At 52.9% G+C, this 19,483-nt stretch overlaps 2 protein-coding genes across 3 annotated transcripts in view; both read right to left on the bottom strand.

The window, feature by feature from the left end:
* Positions 1-807: 807 nt before the first annotated feature.
* On the bottom strand, positions 808-11,884 carry SC5D (sterol-C5-desaturase). 2 transcript variants are annotated; one of them, XM_056509547.1, is made up of 6 exons: positions 11,879-11,884; positions 4,166-4,199; positions 3,367-3,584; positions 2,763-2,895; positions 2,252-2,352; positions 808-2,028 (listed from the first exon to the last, which is right to left on the bottom strand). In XM_056509547.1, exons 3-6 carry the CDS (start codon positions 3,574-3,576, stop codon positions 1,564-1,566), a joined length of 909 nt encoding a protein of 302 aa, XP_056365522.1. In that variant the 5' UTR covers positions 3,577-3,584; positions 4,166-4,199; positions 11,879-11,884; the 3' UTR covers positions 808-1,563. The 2 variants fall into 2 exon arrangements, with proteins under 2 accessions (XP_056365522.1, XP_056365523.1); XM_056509548.1 differs by lacking the exons at positions 4,166-4,199; positions 11,879-11,884 and adding an exon at positions 3,707-4,164.
* Positions 11,879-19,483, bottom strand: part of TECTA (tectorin alpha) — a 22,231-nt gene continuing 14,626 nt past the window's right edge. The window contains exons 11-23 of the mRNA XM_056509543.1: positions 18,478-19,039; positions 17,678-17,877; positions 16,018-16,401; positions 15,522-15,808; positions 15,143-15,423; positions 14,918-15,028; positions 14,348-14,550; positions 13,910-14,073; positions 13,543-13,791; positions 12,927-13,089; positions 12,575-12,662; positions 12,337-12,453; positions 11,879-11,991 (exon numbers count right to left, since the gene is read on the bottom strand). Of these exons, the coding sequence (XP_056365518.1) occupies positions 11,891-11,991; positions 12,337-12,453; positions 12,575-12,662; positions 12,927-13,089; positions 13,543-13,791; positions 13,910-14,073; positions 14,348-14,550; positions 14,918-15,028; positions 15,143-15,423; positions 15,522-15,808; positions 16,018-16,401; positions 17,678-17,877; positions 18,478-19,039 (2,910 nt within the window). The 3' untranslated portion in view covers positions 11,879-11,890. The remainder of the gene's footprint in view (positions 11,992-12,336; positions 12,454-12,574; positions 12,663-12,926; positions 13,090-13,542; positions 13,792-13,909; positions 14,074-14,347; positions 14,551-14,917; positions 15,029-15,142; positions 15,424-15,521; positions 15,809-16,017; positions 16,402-17,677; positions 17,878-18,477; positions 19,040-19,483) is intronic.

Below are 19,483 nucleotides of genomic sequence, written 5' to 3'. Positions count from 1 at the left end.
GGTGCTGCACATCCATCCCTGGGAATGTCCAGCAGAACACATGGCAGGGAGCACTGGGCACCAGGAGTGATGTCATTTCATCCAGGGATTTACTGCCCTGGGGTCCCTGTCTGTCCCAAAGCTGCCAGGATGGGCTGCCCAGGCTCTGGGCTCAGCTAAGGGGAGGATGGGCTGATGAGAATTCTGGGGCTTTTCTCAAGGGTCTCATGTGGATTGGGAATCAGGCTGGCCAAGGACTCTGATGTTGTCACCGTGTTTGATCTGGGCTGTGCCTCGACCTTAGGGCCCAGGTTAATCAGCAAACAGGGGTCAGGAGTCCTGTGCACGTGGGGAGAGCAAGTTGGGATGGGCAGGTGAAAAGGTGAAAGCAGGCTGGCTGTGCTGGCAGGACAGGGGACAGGTGTCCCTTGTCCCAAGTACCACAGGTGTGCTGGTGTGGCCCCGGGTGTGCCCTGCCAGGGGACGGCTGAGACTGGATGAGGAGCAGAGGGGCTGTCCCCACACAAAGAGACTCAAAGAAGGGCCTCCCTCCATGCCCAGTAAGGGCAGCAGGGCTCCAGTGACTGGTGACACTGGGGGAGCAGGGAATGGGAAAGCAGAGGGGTCACTGTGCAGGGACACAGTTACACCTGAGGAGGTTTGGGGCACTGGAAGTGGCTCTGGCCACTCTGACTGTATCTTGCCCATCTTCTGCTGTTTTGGCCCAAACTTTTTAGCCAGCACAGCACAGGTCTGTTACAAGCCCCTCATGGGTTTGCTGCCCCAGAAGACTTTGCATGAGCCAGGGAGAAGGGAGCAAACAGCAGCCAAGTTGGCAATTGAGATTTATTGAACACTCAAACACCCCAAAGGTGGGATGACCAGATTTCAGCAGGAAAAACACAGCCCTTAAGGGGGGAAGCTGGCCACGAACCCTTGAGTGAGGAGAAGCCCCTGCCTCTCACATCTGGGTGCCTGTTCCTCCTCCCTTCCCCCTCAGTGTTCTCAGGGAGCTCGAGAGACCCACGAGACTCAAAGCACACCTCAGTCCTACAGGCATGATGTTTCCATGGGACATCCCCAGGCAAGAGGAAGGAGGCTGAGTGCAAGAAGTCCCACCAAGGGAGCCATCAGAAGAAGCCACACCACCTCCAAAAGGTAGGTTTTTTTTTCCAAAATAGAGCTCATCCTGATGGACACTACGATGGGAACAATGAATCGTCAACAAAGGGGCGCAGCAGTGGGACAAAGACCCTGCCACGAGTCACGTTAATTTGTGCCAAATCACTGTTCTATTTGTGCCATGTGTTATTCTTCTTGTAAAGCATCAGCACAGCACTAAAGCAGCGCAGGGACCTTAGCAGAGATCCAGGGGGAGCTGAGAGGGGCAGCAGCAGGAAAAGCAGGGCAGATCTGTGGTGTGGAGCAAGGCCGGACACCTCCGTTTTGGGAGCGTTTTGGATGCTCACCAAAAATCACCCCACGCTGGTCACGTCATCGGGGACAGGGACTCTTTGTCCATGGAAAACAGTCTTGGGTGGCTGGTGAGGATCCAGCCAGAGAAGGGACACATTTGGAGGAAGCCTACTCAGTCTTGGAGGCCACGGTGCCGTTGGACGCTCCCGGGTTTTTCTCGGAGGCCACGGTGCCGTTGGACGCTCGCAGCTCTTTCTCTCGCAGCTTGCGCAGGTAATCGTGGGGGCCTTTGCCCTCGAAGGACGTGGGGCTCTTGTAAGAACCGCCAATCTTGTCCCAGAGGGTGAAGTACTGCCCGTAGTTGTAGTCGAAGTACAGGTGGTGGTCGGTGTGGTGCGCAGAGCCGTTGATGACGTGCCGCAGCAGCCGCGGCACGCGGTAGTCGCCGTCGTGGATGGAGATGGTCCAGACGTTGACGAAGATGTAGAGGCCCAGGTAGGTGACTTTGTGCAGGGGGAACAGGAAGGGGTACACGTGGTAGGGCAGGCTCTGCATGAAGCCGTCCACGGGGTGGAAGGCGTGGCTGGCGAAGGGAGTGGCGATCTTCCACAGGTGGTGGGGCTTGTGGAAGCGCTGTGGGCACAGGGGGCTGTCAGGGTGGGCTCTTTTAGAGATTCATGGCCCCAAGGGATGCTGTCTGGGCCATCACTACCCAAACTGACAGGGTCCCAAAGGGCTCTCAGCTCCCATCACATGGTGTCACCTTATTCAGCCATTCCCACCCGAGCATTCCCTGGGAAATGTCACCAGAGCAGGACAAGGACTCCCATCCAGAGCCCCCTGTCCTGTCCCATACCTTATAGAACAGCTTGTGGTGCAGCCCACGGTGTATCCAGTAGATGCCCATGTCAGTGAAGAAGAGGAAGGATAGCATGCTGAGGAAGACACCAGACCAGCCTGAGGGGGGACAGGGTTGTTAGAGGTGGCACATGTGGGCATCAGGAGGCTGTGAGGGTATCCACAATGTCCTCGTGGTGGGACACACGTGTGAGTCACGTCAGGGTCTGCCCCATTGAAGTGAGAGCGTCAGGCTGTCCCCTGTGACTCAGGGAAAGTGAGTCAGGTGCTGGGAGCTGTGCCCAGGGAAGGGAAGGATCTCTTTAGTGGAGGGTGGAGTGTGTCAGGAGAGGGACACAACCCTGACTGAGGGCGTATGGGGGCCTCCCCTAAAGAGAACTTGGGTTTTTGGCTGACAGCTGGGACAGGAGGATTTCTTGGGGTTGTCACTGGGAGAAATGGCGGCTGAGGGAGTGACCCAGGTGGGGACAAGACATTGCTGTGGCAGGGGATGCAGGGAGGTCACTCACCAAACGGGGAGTCCTCGATGTTGTCGTAGAGTTTGCTGTAGCCCCGCACCTCGGCGAAGAACAGGGCGACAGTGGGGACGCTGATCCAGGGCAGGGACCGCACGGCGTAGGCGATCTCCCGGCTCACCTGGTTCTGTGGGGTGTGACAAGAGGGGTCAGGGGCACAGGGGACATCTCCTGGCTCACCTGGTTCTGTGGGGTGTGACAAGAGGGGTCAGGGGCACAGGGGACATGTCCTGGCTCACCTGGTTCTGTGGGGTGTGACAAGAGGGGTCAGGGGCACAGGGGACACCTGAGAGCCCCAATGCCCCTCGTGAGGGCTGGCATCTTGACCACCCCTTTGTTGTGACATCTGTGCCATGGTGTGGGACACAGGGTGACAGCCATGCTTGGGCAGGGCTGGGTGTTGGGTTTAGGGAGTTGTGGCATTCTAATCAGGGGCAACAGCAGGCTGAGAGGGGTGGATGTGACAGCAGGGACAGCCCGTGCCACAGCAATGACAGGTGACATTTGGAATGGACAAGAGGACAGCGAGGGGGACACTGCCATGCCATGACACTGACATGTCACCCTCCTGGGTGAGGAGTCAGCTAGCTGCACCCACCTCCAGGAACTGGGGATGCTTTTTGAGCTCGTGGTCGAAGATGAAGTAGTAGCTGAGGGTGCCGAAGAGCAGGTAGAGGGCGAGGGCCCCCAGGTTGGTGATGACGAACAGGCTGAGGAGCTGGCGGCACGGCTCCTCCTCGGGCCACCCCGCCGGGTACACGTAGGGCGTCAGCAGGTGCCGGTCCGCGGCTTCCAGCACCAGATCCATGGCGGCTCCTGCAGGAAAAAGGGTCGGTGTGACTGTCAAAGATGTCCCTCCCCACAGGGAGGGGCACGGGAAATCGGGCTGTGGGCAGGGGAGTGGCAGGGATGGAATGCTGTCCGTCTGTCTGCATCACCTGAGCTGGGTGGTTTGGGAACCAAACCTGGGACATGCGGGCTGTGGAAAGATGCATGGGGGACCCGCCTAACTGTGCTCTGTTGCTGTGACAGGGGACACTTGTGACAGGGGACACTTGTGACGGGGACAGCGGGCTGTGGGTGGCAGTGGGACGGGTGACAGTGGCATGTGGGTCTGGGGTGCGAAATCCCTTTTGTGGCAGCACGCGGGGCGCCGGGCTCCGTTCCGTGCCCTCCTCGCGGTCCCCGGGTGGCAGGGGGGTGGCCAAGCGGGGGTGGCCAAGGAGGGGTGACAGTGTCCGGGAGCCGCAGGTGGCACGGCCAGCGGCAGGACGCCACCGCGGGCTGCTGGGAACGGGGAGGGTGATGCCGGCGGGGCGCGGGGCCGTGCCGGGGTGTCCCCCCCTCCGTGACCCCCATTCCGGTGTCCCCGCACCCCAAACCCCGCGTCCCGTTACCTGCCCGGGGTCCCGGAGCGGCGCGGGGGCGGGGCCGCGCGGTAGCGCCACGTGACGTCACCGGCGGAAGGGCTCGCGCCACCTCGGGCGGTGACGTCAGTGCGAGAGAAGGGGCGGAGCCACGGGCTGGGGGCGTTGTCATTGGCTGGGGCGTGCTGGGGCGTGGTTTAAATGGGGTGTGGTCGGAGTGGGGCGTGGCCTGGAGGTGGGCGTGGCTCCGCCGTGGCTCCGCGGTCCGTGCGGTGCCTGCGGGCGCTGCCGCTCCGGACCTGCCCCATCCCGCCCCTCCTGCTGTCCCCTGCTGTCCCCTGCTGTCCCCTCGGTGCCCATGTCCCCTGTGGGTTCGGAGGGACCTTAAAGCCCGGCCGGTTTCACCCTCTGCAGGGCGGGGACACCTCCCGCCATCCCAGGCTGCTCCAGCCCCACTGTCCGGCCTGGCCTTGGGCATTCCCAGCTCCTCCTGTGCCTCCCCGCCCTCGCAGACAGTTTGTAACCCTGCTTATTTTAATTATTCATTTTTATCCTATTCCTTCCCCCCCCCGCAGTTGCCTCTGCAACAGCTTTTAGCTCCAGACTCGCTTCGTCTCTCCCACTTCAATTTCCCTGAGTTGAGCTTTTCCTTGAGCTTTTCCCTGAGTTTTTCCTTAAGTTTTTCCCTGAGTGGGTTTTTCCTTGAGCTTTTCCCTGAGTTTTTCCTTAAGTTTTTCCCTGAGTGGGTTTTTCCTTGAGCTTTTCCCTGAGTTTTTCCTTAAGTTTTTCCCTGAGTGAGTTTTTCCCTGAGAGAGTTTTTCCCTTAGTTTTTCCTTAAGTTTTTCCCTGAGTGAGTTTTCCCTGAGTTCTCCACTGAGTTTTTCCCTGGGTTCTGGTTCTTCCTTGTGTTCTTCCTTGAGTTCTCCCTTGTGTTTTTCCCTCAGTTTTTCCCTCAGTTTCCCCCTGACTTTTCCCCAGGTAATACATCTCTTTTCCTCTTTTCAGGTCACACATTTCCACTTCTCCAGGGCATGGGATGAGCACTCCAGCAGAGAAGCACAACAAGGGCTTTGCTCAGGTCATTGTTCCTGCTCATGTCTCTACCCAAATTCCTGAATTTCCTGCTTGCACAGTGCTGGGAATGCTTTTAGCTGCAAAGGTCTGTGACTATGTTTTCTTGTGAAATTCTGCTTTAAAAAATCTGGGAGGGATGAAGAGATTCACCAAAATGTATTTCTGACATTGCCTCAGCCACCAAAAGCGTTTTTCCCAACATGAGAAAAAATTGTACCCCCCAAGCTTATTTTTATTAAGATACAGTCAATTCTTTTGCTTGTTTTCCCAGTAGAACTTTAGGGAAACTTCAGAATATAAAAGTGAGTCCAGAAGATTATATTTTGTTGAAGTTATAGGCATTAAAACTGGAATTTTTGGCCAGGAACACTGATTTATAAGGAAACTTGAGTCCCATTTGTTATTTACAAGCTGTTGGTGTCATAAATACAGACAGCCAAGTGTAGGACAGAGACAAAGGAGAAAACAATTTCCAGCAGGGCTTTTTGTCAAGGCAGCTGAATAAAAAACTTATATCTTGACCTAAAGTCATTTTTACTGGCAAAGCTGTAGTTATTCCTGTAGTAACCATGCTTGTAAATGGAATTTTAACAAAAAAAATTCATCACCAAGTCCCTGTAGCCACTTTATTTCAGGGGCAGCACAAACTAATCCAGTTGGCTTTAAACCTTGTGCTGTTTTAAACTCCCTGCAGTGCTTTAAAATCCCAACAAATAAAAAAATAAACCAAAAACCAGAGTGGGTTGGGTAGTGCAGGGACTCTGGGTGGTATTTTAGGATGTTTTTCTGTGATCATCTCTCCAATTGGTTCAGGTTTTTCCTAGATTTGGGGCTCCAGAATATTTCATTTGTTTGATGCACATTTTATCCATCTGGGATAGATGCAGGATATTGATGTGGAAAGATGATGCAGGAAAAATCCATAATTGCTCAATGAGGAAATCCTCTGCAGAACTTTCATTCCTTCTGGAATCATCTTGATTTAACCATGAGAATAAAATGGATTTGGGGGCAATATTTGTTAAATAAGTTAAAAATCAGGTTCAGCAGGGAAAAAGTTACAGAATTATTATTTCTCAATAAAAATTATTTTAAATCTGGCTTGTTTGCTTTTCTTATTAGAACACAGAGACATTTTTATTGGCTTTGACACGTGTGGCTTCCACCAGAAAAAATGGGATTTTTAATGGGGTGATGCTCACAAATGTAGGGTGAAAGTCTGAGGCAGAGAATGATATAAATCCTAGACTCAGTGTGGGAAGCTGAGGATGGATGTAGGCTCTGAGGAGAGCTGAAACCACATCCTTGAGTCCCAAACAAATGGTAAATCCTGAAAAAAACCCCACAAATTCCATTGATAACAGGGATCTCCTATAGAGACAAAAGCAGAGGGGAAGGAAATGGTAAAAGCCACTAAAATTGGCACAGGGAGAAAGAAACACATTGGGTGAGATCAAATGATCAAAGCTGCCCAGGGAGGGAGAAATTGATCCCCAATGATCAAAAGTAACCCCAAAGTGCTCTGGAGAGAAAAAATTCAAACTCTAATAATCCAAGTGACCTATGCTAACCCTAATGACCTAAAGTAACCCCAAATCTTAATTATTGACCTCTAGTAACCCCAACATGACCTCAAGTAACCCCAAAATGACCTAGAGTAACCCCAAAATGACCTAGAGTAACCCAATGACCTATAGTAACCCCAAGTTTTAATTTTTGACTTCAAGTAACCCCAAAAAATGACCTAAAGTAACCCCAAACATTTCTGGACAGAGTGAGTTTGACCTCTACTAACCCCAATGACCTATAGTAAACCAAGGTCTTAATTTTTGACCTGTAATAACCCCAAAATGACCTCAAGTAACCCAAAAATTGACCTATAATAACCCCAAATTTTTCAGGAGACAGTGAGTTTGAACTCCAGTAACCCCAATGACCTATGGTAACCCCAAATCTGAATGGTTGACCTCTAGAAGCCCCAAAATGAACTCAAGTAACCCCAAAGTGACCTAAAATAACCCAAAAAGTGAGCCAAAATTTTCAGGAGCGAGCGAGTTTGACCTCAAACAACCCAGTGACCTAGAGTAACCCCAAATTCTAATTTTTGACCTGTAATAACCCCAAAATTACCTCAAGTAACCCCAAAAGTGACCTAAAATGACCCCAAAATTTTCTAGACAGAGTTTGACCTCTAATAACCCAAAAGACCTATAGTAACCCAGATCTTAATTTCTGACCTGTAGTAACCCCAAAATGATCTCACATAACCCCAAAATGACCTAGAGTAACCCCAAAAGTGACCTAAAGTAACCCCAAAATTTGCTGGAGAGAGCAAGTTTAAACTCTAATAGCCCAAATGACCTAGAGTAACCTCAATGACCTATAGTAACCTCAAATTTTAATGGTTGACCTCTAGTAACCCCCAAAATGACCTAGAGTAACCCCAAAAGTGACCTAAAATAACCCCAACATTTTCTGGAGAGAGCAAGTTTGACCTCAAGTAACCCAATGACCTGTAGTAAACCCAATGACCTGTAGTAACCCCAATGACCTATAGTAACCCCAAATTTTAATTAATTGGGGGTTTCTTGAGGTCAAACTCATTCACCATAGAGCACTTTGGGATTACATTGCATCATTTTGTGGGTTACTTGGGGTCAAAAATTAAAATTTGGGGTTACTATAGGTCATTGGGGTTACTATAGGTCATTTGGTTTATTAAAGGTCAAACTCACTCTGCCTAGAAAAATTCGGGGTCACTTTAGGTCATTTTGGGGTTACTAGAGGTCAACTATTAAGATTTGGGGTTATTATAGGTCATTTGGATTACTATAGGTCATTTGGGTTATTAGAGTTCAAACTTGCTCTATCCACAAAAATTTTGGGTTACCATAGGTCAATCTGGGGGTTACTAGGGGTCAGTAATTAAGACTTGGGGTTACTGTAGGTCATTGGGGTTACTATAGGTCATTTGGGTTATTAGAGGTCAAACTTGCTCTCTCCAGAAAAATTTGGGGTCACTTTAAGTCATTTATGGGGTTACTAGAGGTCATTTTGGGGTTGCTTGAGGTCATTTTGGGGTTACTAGAGGTCAAATGTTAAGATTTGGGGTTACTATAGATCATTGGGGTTACTCTAGGTCATTTGGGTTATTAGAGTTCAAACTTGCTCTACCCACAAAAATTTTGGGTTACTTTAAGTCAATCTTGGGGTTACCATAGGTCAATCTTGGGGTTACTAGAGGTCAGTAATTAAGATTTGGGGTTACTATGGGTCATTTGGATTATTAGAGGTCAAACTTGTTCTCTCTAGAAAACTTTGTGGTTACTTTTGGTCACTTTTGAGGTTACTCTTGGTCATTTGGGGTTACTAGAGGTCAAGCATTAAGAATTGGGGTTACTAAAGGTCATTGGGGTTATGAGAGTTCAAATTCACTCTCTCCAAAAAATTTTAGGGTTACTTTAGGTCACTTTTGGGGTTATTACAGGTCAAAAATTAAGACTTGGGGGTTACTATAGGTCGTTTGGGTTATTAGAGGTCAAGCTTGCTCTCTCCAGAAAAATTTGGGTCACTAAGTAATTTTTGGGGTTACTAGAGGTCAACTATTAGGATTTGGGGTTACTATAGGTCATTGGGGTTACTCTAGGTCATTTGGGTTATTAGAGTTCAAACTTGCTCTACCCACAAAAATTTTGGGTCACTTTAAGTCAATCTTGGGGTTACCATAGGTCAATCTTGGGGTTACTAGAGGTCAGTAATTAAGATTTGGGGTTACTATGGGTCATTGGGATTATTAGAGGTCAAACTTGTTCTCTCTAGAAAACTTTGTGGTTACTTTTGGTCACTTTTGAGGTTACTCTTGGTCATTTGGGGTTACTAGAGGTCAAGCATTAAGAATTGGGGTTACTAAAGGTCATTGGGGTTATGAGAGTTCAAATTCACTCTCTCCAAAAAATTTTAGGGTTACTTTAGGTCACTTTTGGGGTTATTGCAGGTCAAATATTAAGACTTGGGGTTACTATAGGTCACTGGGGTTATTAGAGGTCAAACTTGCTCTCTCCAGAAAAATTTGGGTCACTTTAAGTTATTTTTGGGGTTACTTGAGGTCATGTTGGGGTTACTAGAGGTCAACTATTAAGATTTGCTGTTACTATAGGTCATTTGGGTTATTAGACCTCAAACTTGCTCTATCCACAAAAATTTTGGGTTACTTTAAGTCAATCTTGGGGTTACTAGAGGTCAGTACTTAAGATTTGGGGTTACTATGGGTCATTTGGATTATTAGGGGTCAAACTTGTTCTCTCCAGAAAAATTTGCAGTTACTTTAGGTCAATTTTATAGTTATTTTAGGTCATGTTGTGGTTACTTGAGTTCATTTTGGGGTTACTAGAGGTCAACTATTAAGGATTGGGGTTATTATAGGTCATTGGGGTTTTGAGAGTTCAAGTTCGCTCTCTCCAGAAAATTTTGGTGTCACTTTAGGTCACTTTAGCGGTTACTCTAGGTCATTTTGGGGTTACTTGAGATCATTTTGGGGTTACTAGAGGTCAACTGTTAAGATTTGGGGTTACTCTAGGTCATTTGGGTTATTTGAGTCCAAACTTGCTCTTTCCAGAAAACTTTGGCATCACTTTAGGTCACTTTTGGGGTTACTTTAGGAAATTTTGGGGTTACTAGAGGCCAGTATTTAAGATTTTGGGTTACTATAGGACATTTAGTTTTTTAGAGTTCAAACTTGCTCTAGTGAGAAATTTTGAGTTACTTTAGATGGTTTTTGGAGTTACTTTAGGTCAATTTTGGGGTCATTCTGTGGTCAGGGCTGTGATCATTCTGTGGTCAGTGTGATCCCCTCAGTCAGGCTCTCCTCTCACCATCCCTGTTTGGACAATCTGTCCAACCCTGTAAAGACCCAAAGAAAATCATGAACATCCCATAACCCGCAGCACCCCCCTGTTACCACCTGGGCTGCTCACCCAGCAGTGCCCTGGGGACCCTCTCCATCCTCGGGGTGTCCCAGCAGGGTGTGCAGAGTGGCCCTGAGGCTGCTGTCAGAGCCAGCACACCCACACTGCTGCCATCATTAACTCAGCACCTTCATTAACGCTGAGATAAGGGTGAGACCCATGGCCTGGGGCTGGAGGAGGCAAAGAGAGGCTGGAGAAGGAGATGGGAGACCTGGAGAGCAAAGAGAGTACAGAGGCAGAGAGAAATGTGGGGAGAGAGAGGGCAAAGAGGCACAAGGAGCAAACAAAGACAGAGAGGCACTGGACCCAGCTGAGAGTGAGTAGACAGCAGGGACAGGATGGCAGAAAAGCACAGAGAGGGCAGAGAGTGAGGACTGAGAGAGCAGAGGCTGGGAACAGAGAGCAAAGAGGCACAGAGATGGGGAATGAGGCAGCAGAAAGGCAGTCAGGGAGAAACGAGGGATGGAGGAGAGAATTCAGAGCTAACACACACACAGAGGGCACAGAGAGGGAGCTGAGAGGCTGAGAACAAGCAGAGCAGAGTCCATGACATCCTGGAACCCACCTCTTGTCTTGAGGAGAGGGAACCAGCTGCCCTCCTGCCCCAGAACCCAAATCTCCTCTGCTCCTTCTGCCCTACGTCCCAGCCCACCCCATGGCAAACCTGCTCCAGCCCCAAGCTGTGCCCTCAGCCCCTGCCTGGCACCCCAAAACTCCCTGTCCATCCCTCCCAGGGACTCCTTGCAGCCCCAGTGTCCTTCCAGCCCTGCTGCTGCTCCCCATCCTCTCCCCATCACACAGGACCCGGTGCTTACCAAGGGTTACAACACTTTTTATTCCCACGCAGCCGTTTCACAGAGTACAAACACGAGACAAGACACCAACACAGACAGCCCCCCCACAGCCACCAGCACCCCAAGGCTGCTCCCCACTCTTTCACCAGGCACCCCAATGCTGCCCTGCAGACCCCAACCCTGCTCTGACCCTCAACCCTTGCACACCATGCAAACACAGCAGGGAATTCCATCCCTCCTTCCTCTGATATTGTTCCTGCCCACCAGAAAGCACCTCTTTGCAGTTATTGGCACCAGCTTGTCACCACCACAGCACAATGCCAAGATGTGCAGACCCCCATGGATGAGTTTGGCTCTCTGAACCAAACCTCAGCACCACCTCTGCTCCTGAGAGTCAGAGGGTGACACGGTCCCAAGGTGCCACAACATCCAGTGATGGCAGTGCACTGCTCTGGCCATGACCTGTGCCCCAACACCTACCTCTGGCTGAGTCTGTGAGCTCACAACACCCTGGTGGCAGCTGTCCAAGTGAGGGGACAGCACGTGCTCCATCCTGTCTCACACTACCAACAGTGGTGTGACCCACCTACAGTGCACCCCACAAGGGAGAGCCTGGGAAAAAGCTGCAAAACCCCTCCTTGAGTCCACATCGATGATGGAAAGCTGTAAAAAAACCCCAAACCCAGTCCCACATTGCTGCTGACAAACATCCTGCTCAGTCTTGCTGTCGCTGCTGCTGTGCCGGCTGCAAGTCCCCTTCACGGCCAGGTCTGTGCCCCATCCCTGTCCAGCTGACATCCCTCTGCCTCCTGGCAGCGTGGCTGGGTTGGCAGCAGCGTGGCCATGGCAGGGGGGCTGTCTCCTACCCTACAAAGACTCGGGCTGACGCGAGAACAGTTTTTGGCTGGGCGGCGGGGCCGCGCCTACGAGGTCAGGTGCTGCTGAGCTGAGCGCAGCCACAGCCACAGCTGGGCCGCCAGCAGGAGGGTCACTGGGGCACGGTGCTCCCCTGAAGAGCTGGAGGCTGCCAACACAACAAGGCCCACGTCAGCTGGGGTTCTCCCAGATGCCACTCAAATCATGCCAGGTGCCCACCCAAATTCCCGACCTCATTGCTGTCCCCCAGATCTGTCCATGGTATTTACTCTGCCCTGTACCATGGAGGTACCATCACCTCCCTTGCAGCTGCCAGAACCTGCCAGCAGTGCCCTCACAGGGACAGGGACAGTGCCCATCTGGCTCCCTGCCCTCCACACCCCTATTTCTGCAACATACCACACATCCCACCTTCCCCACGCTGCTCACCCCACAGCCCCTCGGTTTGGGGGTGGCACTCCCCTGCTGTGCCCACCCCCAGCCCAGTACTTGCCCCTGCAGCTCTTGCCGTCCCCTTGCAGTGTCCCTGTCACACAGCTGCACAAAGGCCCGTCCGCCCGGCTCGTGCAGATCTGCTCACAGCCTCCGTTGTCCTCGCACCAGTCTGATCCTGGACACAGCAGCAAAGGGGACACCTGAGCCATGCTCCCACACCCCAAGGCCCTGGTCCTTGGCTGCCTGAGGCTGGGATGCCAGACAAACCCCCAGCCTTCCCTGGATCCCACACTTACTCTTCCTCCTGATAGGTCCCACTGAGAGGATCTGCTCCTTGGACTCCTCGGTGAAGGCACTGGCCATCCTCGTGTGCTGAGGGCAGTTCTGTTTGGGGATAAACACCACCTCTGTCACCCTCAGCCTCTGCCCAGGCCCCCTCTGTGCCCTCCCAGCTGTCCCAGCTCCCTGCAACCCAACTCAGAGAGCACAGGTCCCGAGGTGACCTGCCCGTGACAGAGCCTAGAGGGACACACAACCCTCCCACCTCACCCTGACACCTCTGGTCACCTCTACATCAGCAGGGCTCACTGCACTCCAGAAGAGCCCTTCAAATCCAGCATCCCCTCCCTCTGCCCTCGCCCCACTCACGATTTTGCAGGAGTATTTCTCGGAGTCGCAGAGGGACACGGCGCAGTGCAGGTGAACCTCGTCGTAGTCCCCAATGAACTTGAACACAGTGACGTGGAAGCGACAGGTCAGGGACACCCCGTTCTCCTCTATGCCAATGGTGTTGTCCTTCATGTTTTGGCACCTGTGCAAAGCACTGCTCAGCACCACCCTCTTGTGACTGGGACCCTCCCTCAAGGGGGTTCCTGTCCCCATAAGTCTCCTCACCCCGGGCCCCACAGTGGGTGCTTAGACCCTGTCTGGACAAGGGTGTCATGTTCTGCCTCTGTCACCTCTATCTGGTGTTTCCATTTGCCCCAAATGCCTGCACCCTGATCCATACCCCCTGTCTCCTGCACTTAGGTGCTGTCTACAGCATCACTGACACGAGGAAAGTGCTTCTCTCTGCACCTGGTGCTCTGTCACACGCAGGGTTTCTGTCTATGCCAGCAGATTAACTCCTGCTCTAACAACACTGCTCCTCAGCCTTCCCAGATTTTGATCAACCATTGGCCAAAAGGTCCTTGTCCCAGGTGATGACACCACCCTTCCAGCACCAACAGACACGATGAAACCAACAGGGCTCGTGGTGGCTCACCCTCCCTCGATGATGAAGTAGCGCAGTTTGTCGTTGCTGTCCCGCGAGGGGGTGGCGTAGCACTTGTTCAGCATCAGGATCAAGTGGTTGGAGTCGGCCCCCACCACAAAGACCCCCACGTAGAGCACGTCCCGGGTGGTGAGCACCACCTCGCCCTGCCGGTACGGGTGCTTGTAGGATGAGTTCTTGTACAGGGCCATCTTGGTGGTGAAGCTCCCTTCCTGCGTCGGCACCGTCAGGTTAATCACGCTAATGATGGCAGAAAACCACTGGCTCAGTTGGTGGAAAGGTTTTGAACCCCCAAATTGCTGCCTTGTTTCTGAACCAGCACTGCCTCACCCGTCTGTGTGACAGGCCCTGCTCCTACCTGAGCATTGGCCGCACGACTGAATCCAGGGAGATCTTGATGTCCAGCTCATAGGCACAGGAAAACTCCACGTTGATGGTCCTGTCCCGGGTGATGATGTTGCCCGTGTTGTTGGCGCTCTCGATCCACACCGTGTTCTTGTACACTATGTGAGTGCTGTTGGACTGCAGAGGGAACACAGGGCACTGCTTCAGTCCAGCTGTCCCCACTTCCCTGCTCCTGATGAGCACCTCTAAATGAGCTGTGTGGCAAGGGACGTGCTGCCCCTCCACCTCTGGCCAGAGAGGGTATGGAATGGTGGGGCTTGGAATTGCATTCTTATTCTACAAAAACTTCCTGTGTTCTCCTTGACCCCCAGCCCATTAAAGCACCTCCTGAGCATCACTTGCCATCACTGTCCCACACTCCCAGCCCTGTGTGCCCCATGTCCCAGCTCACCTGCACCAAGTTGCCACAGTTGCCTTTGGTGTTGTTGATCTGGAAGGAGATGAAGTCCTCCCCTTCAATGCCGGGGCACTGGCGGTCGTTGACCCGCACTCCCTCACGCTCAAAGCCCAGCTGGAACAGCTTGCACTTCGAAATGGACACCTCCATTTGGGCAGCCTTGCAGGTCACCTCCGCATCAATGATATCATGGGTGGCTGGAGAAGAAGATGACACAACTTTAGATCACCACAAATGGCTCCTTGGCACTTCTTTCCCCCACCAGAATTAGGCTGGGATCATCTCCTGTGGTGTGCTTGGCCCATCCTACATCCCTGCTGCTCAAAGTGCTCCCAAGCCAGAGATGCCCATAATGTGCATCCCAGAAAAGCTGTTCCCTGCTCTCTGCTCCCCTCCTGAACTGTGCATGGTCAGGGAAACCCACCTCGGCAGAGGTCACAGCCCTCAGCATGTCCCTTCCCAAAGCCCCTGTGGCATAGTGGCCCAACATGGAGCTCGGCACTGACCCCACAGCCAGGAGCAGAGGACTCACTGTTCCCATAGGGCCAGGAGCAGAGGACTCACTGTTCCCATAGGGCGGGGGCTCGATGCAGCCGCACAGCTCCCCGCCGTTGTCCAGCTCGCAGGTGCGGTTGGGGCAGTCGGCGCCCACGCAGGGATCTTCCACCACTCCTGCTAAACAGCACAAGACACAGCACAGACACAACCTTTACCCTCAGACCATGGGGCAGCCACCTCCAGCCCCTCTCCCAAGGCTCCCCTCAGCCTGAGCAGCCCCAGTTCTCTTACAGCAATTCTCCTTCTCGATCCACTCGGTGCCCAGGATGCCGAAGGTGCGGCAGGCTTCTCCGTAGGCAGCCAGCGAGCCGCACAGCTGCACCTTCTTGTGGTTGTAGCAGCCATCCAGAAAGCAGGACTCGTAAAAGGGCAGCGGGTCCAGGAGGCCGTAGCAGGGCTGGAAGAAGCCTTTCATGTCGGTCAGCTTCAGGCAGTAGCTGTCACTCTGCAGCTCCTGGATCTGGACGTTGTCGCAGGAGGCGGCGTATTGCGAGTACTGCAGCTCGTTGCAGCTGTGGGCACCGGACACGTTGTGGGGGACTCCTTTCACGGCCAGCCCTGCTCCCATTCCCGCTCCCAGCTGGTGGGAAAGGGCTGTCTGTGCACTCACCTCTTCTGCATGCCGTTGGTTTTCCAGCTCTGTGCCAGCACCACGCTGCTGACGGCCGGCTTGCCCCGCAGTGTGGCGTAGTCGTCGGTGCGGTCGCCGTTGAAGTTGCCGCAGAGGCCGCACACCTTGTTCTGCAGCCGCTCCCCGAGGGTGATTTTGATGACGTTGAAGCCGTTGTAGCGGATCTGGATGTCGGGGCTGGAGTCGATGACCAGGAAGCCCTCTTGGCTGAAGATCTTGGTGGACAGCCCCGTGACAAAGGGGATGCTCACGAGGCTTCCGTTCACCTGGTGAGAGAGAAGGACACAGAGCTGATGTCCCTTCCCCTATCCTTCATCTATGAATGTAGGCATAAGCCACTTGTAAATTATTCCACCGCTGCTGCCCACATCCCAGCTGTGCAAACATCAAGTGTAGTCTGATCCTTGTGGAGACCATTGCACTATCCCCTCCCAGCCCCACTCTGGAGGGGCCAGACACCCCAACAAGACCTCACCTTGACAGTGTTCCTGTCATTGATGAGGATCTGCTCCTCGTTGATGTAGAAGTACACTGGGGAGATGATGGTGAGGTTGGGCGAGGACCACTTGTCGAAGTTGATGATGAGCTGGAAGGAGAAGTCGGGCAGCTTCTGGCAGATGGTGGAGAGGACGAAGGCGCAGTTGGCGGGGAAGCGGAGGAAGGCGCCGTCGAAGGTGCGGAAGACGCCGCCGCCGGCCGCCAGGCAGAAGGAGCTGCGCGTGCTGAAGCAGCCGCGGACGCCGTTGCGCAGCCCGCACTCCTCGTCGGACTTGCAGTGCCGCGGGTCGCACTGGATCAGGTTGCGCCGGAAGCAGCGGCACCGCCGGGTGCAGTCCCCGCTCCAGAACAGCTGCTTGGGCTGAGAGAGTGTCAGGAAATTAACCCACCAACACCAGAGGTTTATGTCCAAAAAGGAGACAGAGGAGTCCTTTTTGCTTTATTCCAACAAAGGGAGAGGCCATGGGGCATTCCCCTGGGATCTCTCAAAGTTTTGGAGGACACAGCCTCCTTTTATCCTATTTTCCCAGCTGCATTTCCCGCTCTCTTTCCCCATTGGCTGAGGTACTTGAGAGGCACAGACTTCCCAAACACCTGATACCTGAGATTCCCCTCTAATGTATAACCCACCCTTTTAATTTTTACTTCTTATAGAATTCATAGCTTTCCCCCATTGCTTCTTTTATCTTTCAAAATCCAATTTCATTTATCAGCAAACCTGCAGTTTGTTTGTAAAGGCAAATATCTTTTTTCCATTTATCAATCAGTGGAATCCATCCCATTGTTTCTTTTATCTCAGTGCTGGTTTTATCTACCAGCAGATCCACAGCTTGTTTGAAAAGACAAATCCGACATTCTTCTCAAGAGGGACCCATCCCCAGCTGCCCCCAGCCTCTGAGGATGGCTGGGACAAGGTTTACACTCCTCTGTCACTGGACTAGCAAGAGGAAAGGATGCAAAGGACACGGTAGCAGCTTGCACCTACCTTGCAACACCTTTGCTACCCACACTCATATTTGCACTGCCACCACAACCCTCCTCACCTCTTGTGCACACACAAAGCTACAGTGCTTAATGCCCCCTTGGCCACTTTCTTGCATTCTGACAGCCACCAACCCAACTGCAAGGAAGCCCATATGACAGAACCCTGACACTGGCTCCTCATGGAGCAAAGGCACCTTACACAGACCAGTTTCACTGGCACAAAATAGAGCCCACTATGATATGACCAATGCTATCAGCACAGCACTCTGCTGCTTCAAACTCCTCAGTGACATCTAGTAGCTAAAAAAAGCAAATTTCATGTGAAAAAATGAATCTACTATGTGTGAATTCCCAGCACAATATGATCATACAATACTGGTCTTTGGCACTCATCAAAGAGTCTTCCCAGTCACCATCCTTCTCTCCATCCCACCTCCACCAGCTCCCTCCTGTGCTTGACACCCAGGTCACCTTCATCCAATGACTGCATGATGGGTTTTTTTTGGCTACAAGACTCCCTGTGCAGAACACCATGGAAGGACATCCCTCTCCTCTCTAGCCCTGCTACCAGCCCATCTTTACTGGCATCCCCACTCAAACTCTGCCCAGAAATATCATCCAGAGCAGGGGAGCAGGCCCTGGGAGCTGCGTACCTCGTAGTATTTGCCATCAGAGTAGCAGCCACAGTTGTGGGGCAGGATGCAGCTCTTGCCATTGAGGACATAGCCAGGGTCACACTGGCAGCCCTCCACGCAGTAGTGGCTGCAGTCGCTCTTCAGCCGGATGGCAGCACATCGGGGCTGGCACAGGGACACGCAGCTCTCGTAGTGGCTGTTGGGGGGACAGCTGACAGCTGAGCAGGGGACAGAACAGACACAGATCAGCTCCATGGACACAACCAGCCTGGCTCACACCAGGGACTGATTCAGTCCTGTCATGCATGGTGCCAGCCTGTGGCCTCACCACCCCCTGAGAGCAGGGCCCCTGAGCCATGAGCTTGCTTGTTAGAAGGGAAAAACGACACAAATTTAATTTTCAGTCTCGTTAGCAAAGACAATTACTTCCCATCTGATTTGCCAGACAGATTGGCTGCCAGGGATGCGTGCAGTGCCCATCCTCAGGAGCCTGATTGAACAGCACATCATCATCTTATTGACAAGGGGCTGCAGCTTCATTAGAGCAAACATGCACTGCTGGCATTGAGGCTGACTGATACAATCCCTGGTTAACAGCGGGGGATGGCTGATGCCTTCTGAGCTTGAGGCTTTCCATTTTCCATCCCTGTCCCTTCTGACCTTGAGACTTCCCTTTTCCATCCCTTCTCCTGCTGTACCACATGCAGTTTGTGACAGCTCCAAGAGAATGCAGTGTCCCAGACTTCACCCACCTCACCCAGCAAGCCATTGGCCTGCACCCCAGGAAAAGAAGAACCTGGAGGCAGGGTGGCACTTACAGCATGAGGTGAAGTTCCTCCAGCCAGTGATGGCAATGCCCTGAGTCTGGCACGTGCTAGCATAGTTCTGCAACCAGCTGCAGGCCGTCTGCATGGCCCCCCCATCCACGCAGGTGTCAAAGAGACAGTTCTTGTAGAAGAAACCGGGGTTGATCTTGCTGTGGCACTTGGCAAAGACACCGCTTTGGCTGGGGATGAGGCTGCAGAGCTGCTGGGGCTTCCAGAAGCCTTCCACCTTGCCGCAGGCCGGGCAGCGGTCGCCGCAGCCCACGCGGCAGAAGGCGTCCCGCCTGGCCCAGCTCTGCACAAAGTCAGCGATGCTGCCGGCCGGCGTCCCCCCCGCCGCCACCAGGTCGTCCTCGGGGTTGCCGTTGTAGCGGCCGCAGAGGCCGTAGGTGAGGTTCTGGAAGCCCCGTGGGATGGTGACAGACAGGAAGGTCTTCCAGTCGTACACCACCTTCAGCCCGAAGTCGGTCTCCACCACGATGTGGAAACCGAAGGCGAAGATGTTCACTTTGCCCTGGCCCAGCTTCAGGGGCAGGTAGAGACGCTCGTTGTTGATCTGCGGGGAGGAAGCAAGGCACGCTGTGAGGGGGAATGATGGTGGACACAAATGAGGGTGGCTCAGCATTCCCAGAGAAAGGTCCCTGCTGACCTCACCTCCACACACAAAACAAGGCAGGCAAAACAGAAATGCTCTCCAAAAGCTGTGCCTGGCACAAGCCTAAGCATGACCTGACCCCAGAAAACCTTTCAAGCCATAAGGCCTCATGCCTCGGGTTTTGCTCCACTGTTTGGGAGTGTAAGAGTCGGTCTGAAGTTTTTTTGATCTGCCTCATGACCATCAGAGACTGAGATCTGGGACCCCACCACTCACTCTGGACAGGAGTTTCTGGCCTGGCCAAGGTGGATGCTTGCCAAGGGACTGTTTGTAGCTGTGCCTGGTGCTGCTCTCGGGCAGGGTACTGGTTATAGCACCCTGTTCCAGCACCTGTTTGTTGATATC

The sequence above is a fragment of the Oenanthe melanoleuca genome, chromosome 24, assembly GCF_029582105.1.
Source record: "Oenanthe melanoleuca isolate GR-GAL-2019-014 chromosome 24, OMel1.0, whole genome shotgun sequence".
In the NCBI taxonomy this organism is placed as follows: Eukaryota; Metazoa; Chordata; class Aves; order Passeriformes; family Muscicapidae; genus Oenanthe; species Oenanthe melanoleuca.
Note: the sequence above shows the minus strand (reverse complement) of the source record. Positions and strands in the feature narration are given on the sequence as shown.

Excerpts from the sequence above, each read along its gene's own strand:
- SC5D (XM_056509548.1), bottom strand. The coding sequence starts at position 4,127 with ATGGGGGTCACGGAGGGGGGGACACCCCGGCACGGCCCCGCGCCCCGC. Across the intron at positions 2,896-3,366 it reads AGCATCCCCAGTTCCTGGAG|AACCAGGTGAGCCGGGAGAT; the intron begins GTGGGTGCAGCT and ends CACACCCCACAG. Across the intron at positions 2,353-2,762 it reads CATCGAGGACTCCCCGTTTG|GCTGGTCTGGTGTCTTCCTC; the intron begins GTGAGTGACCTC and ends GTCCCCCCTCAG.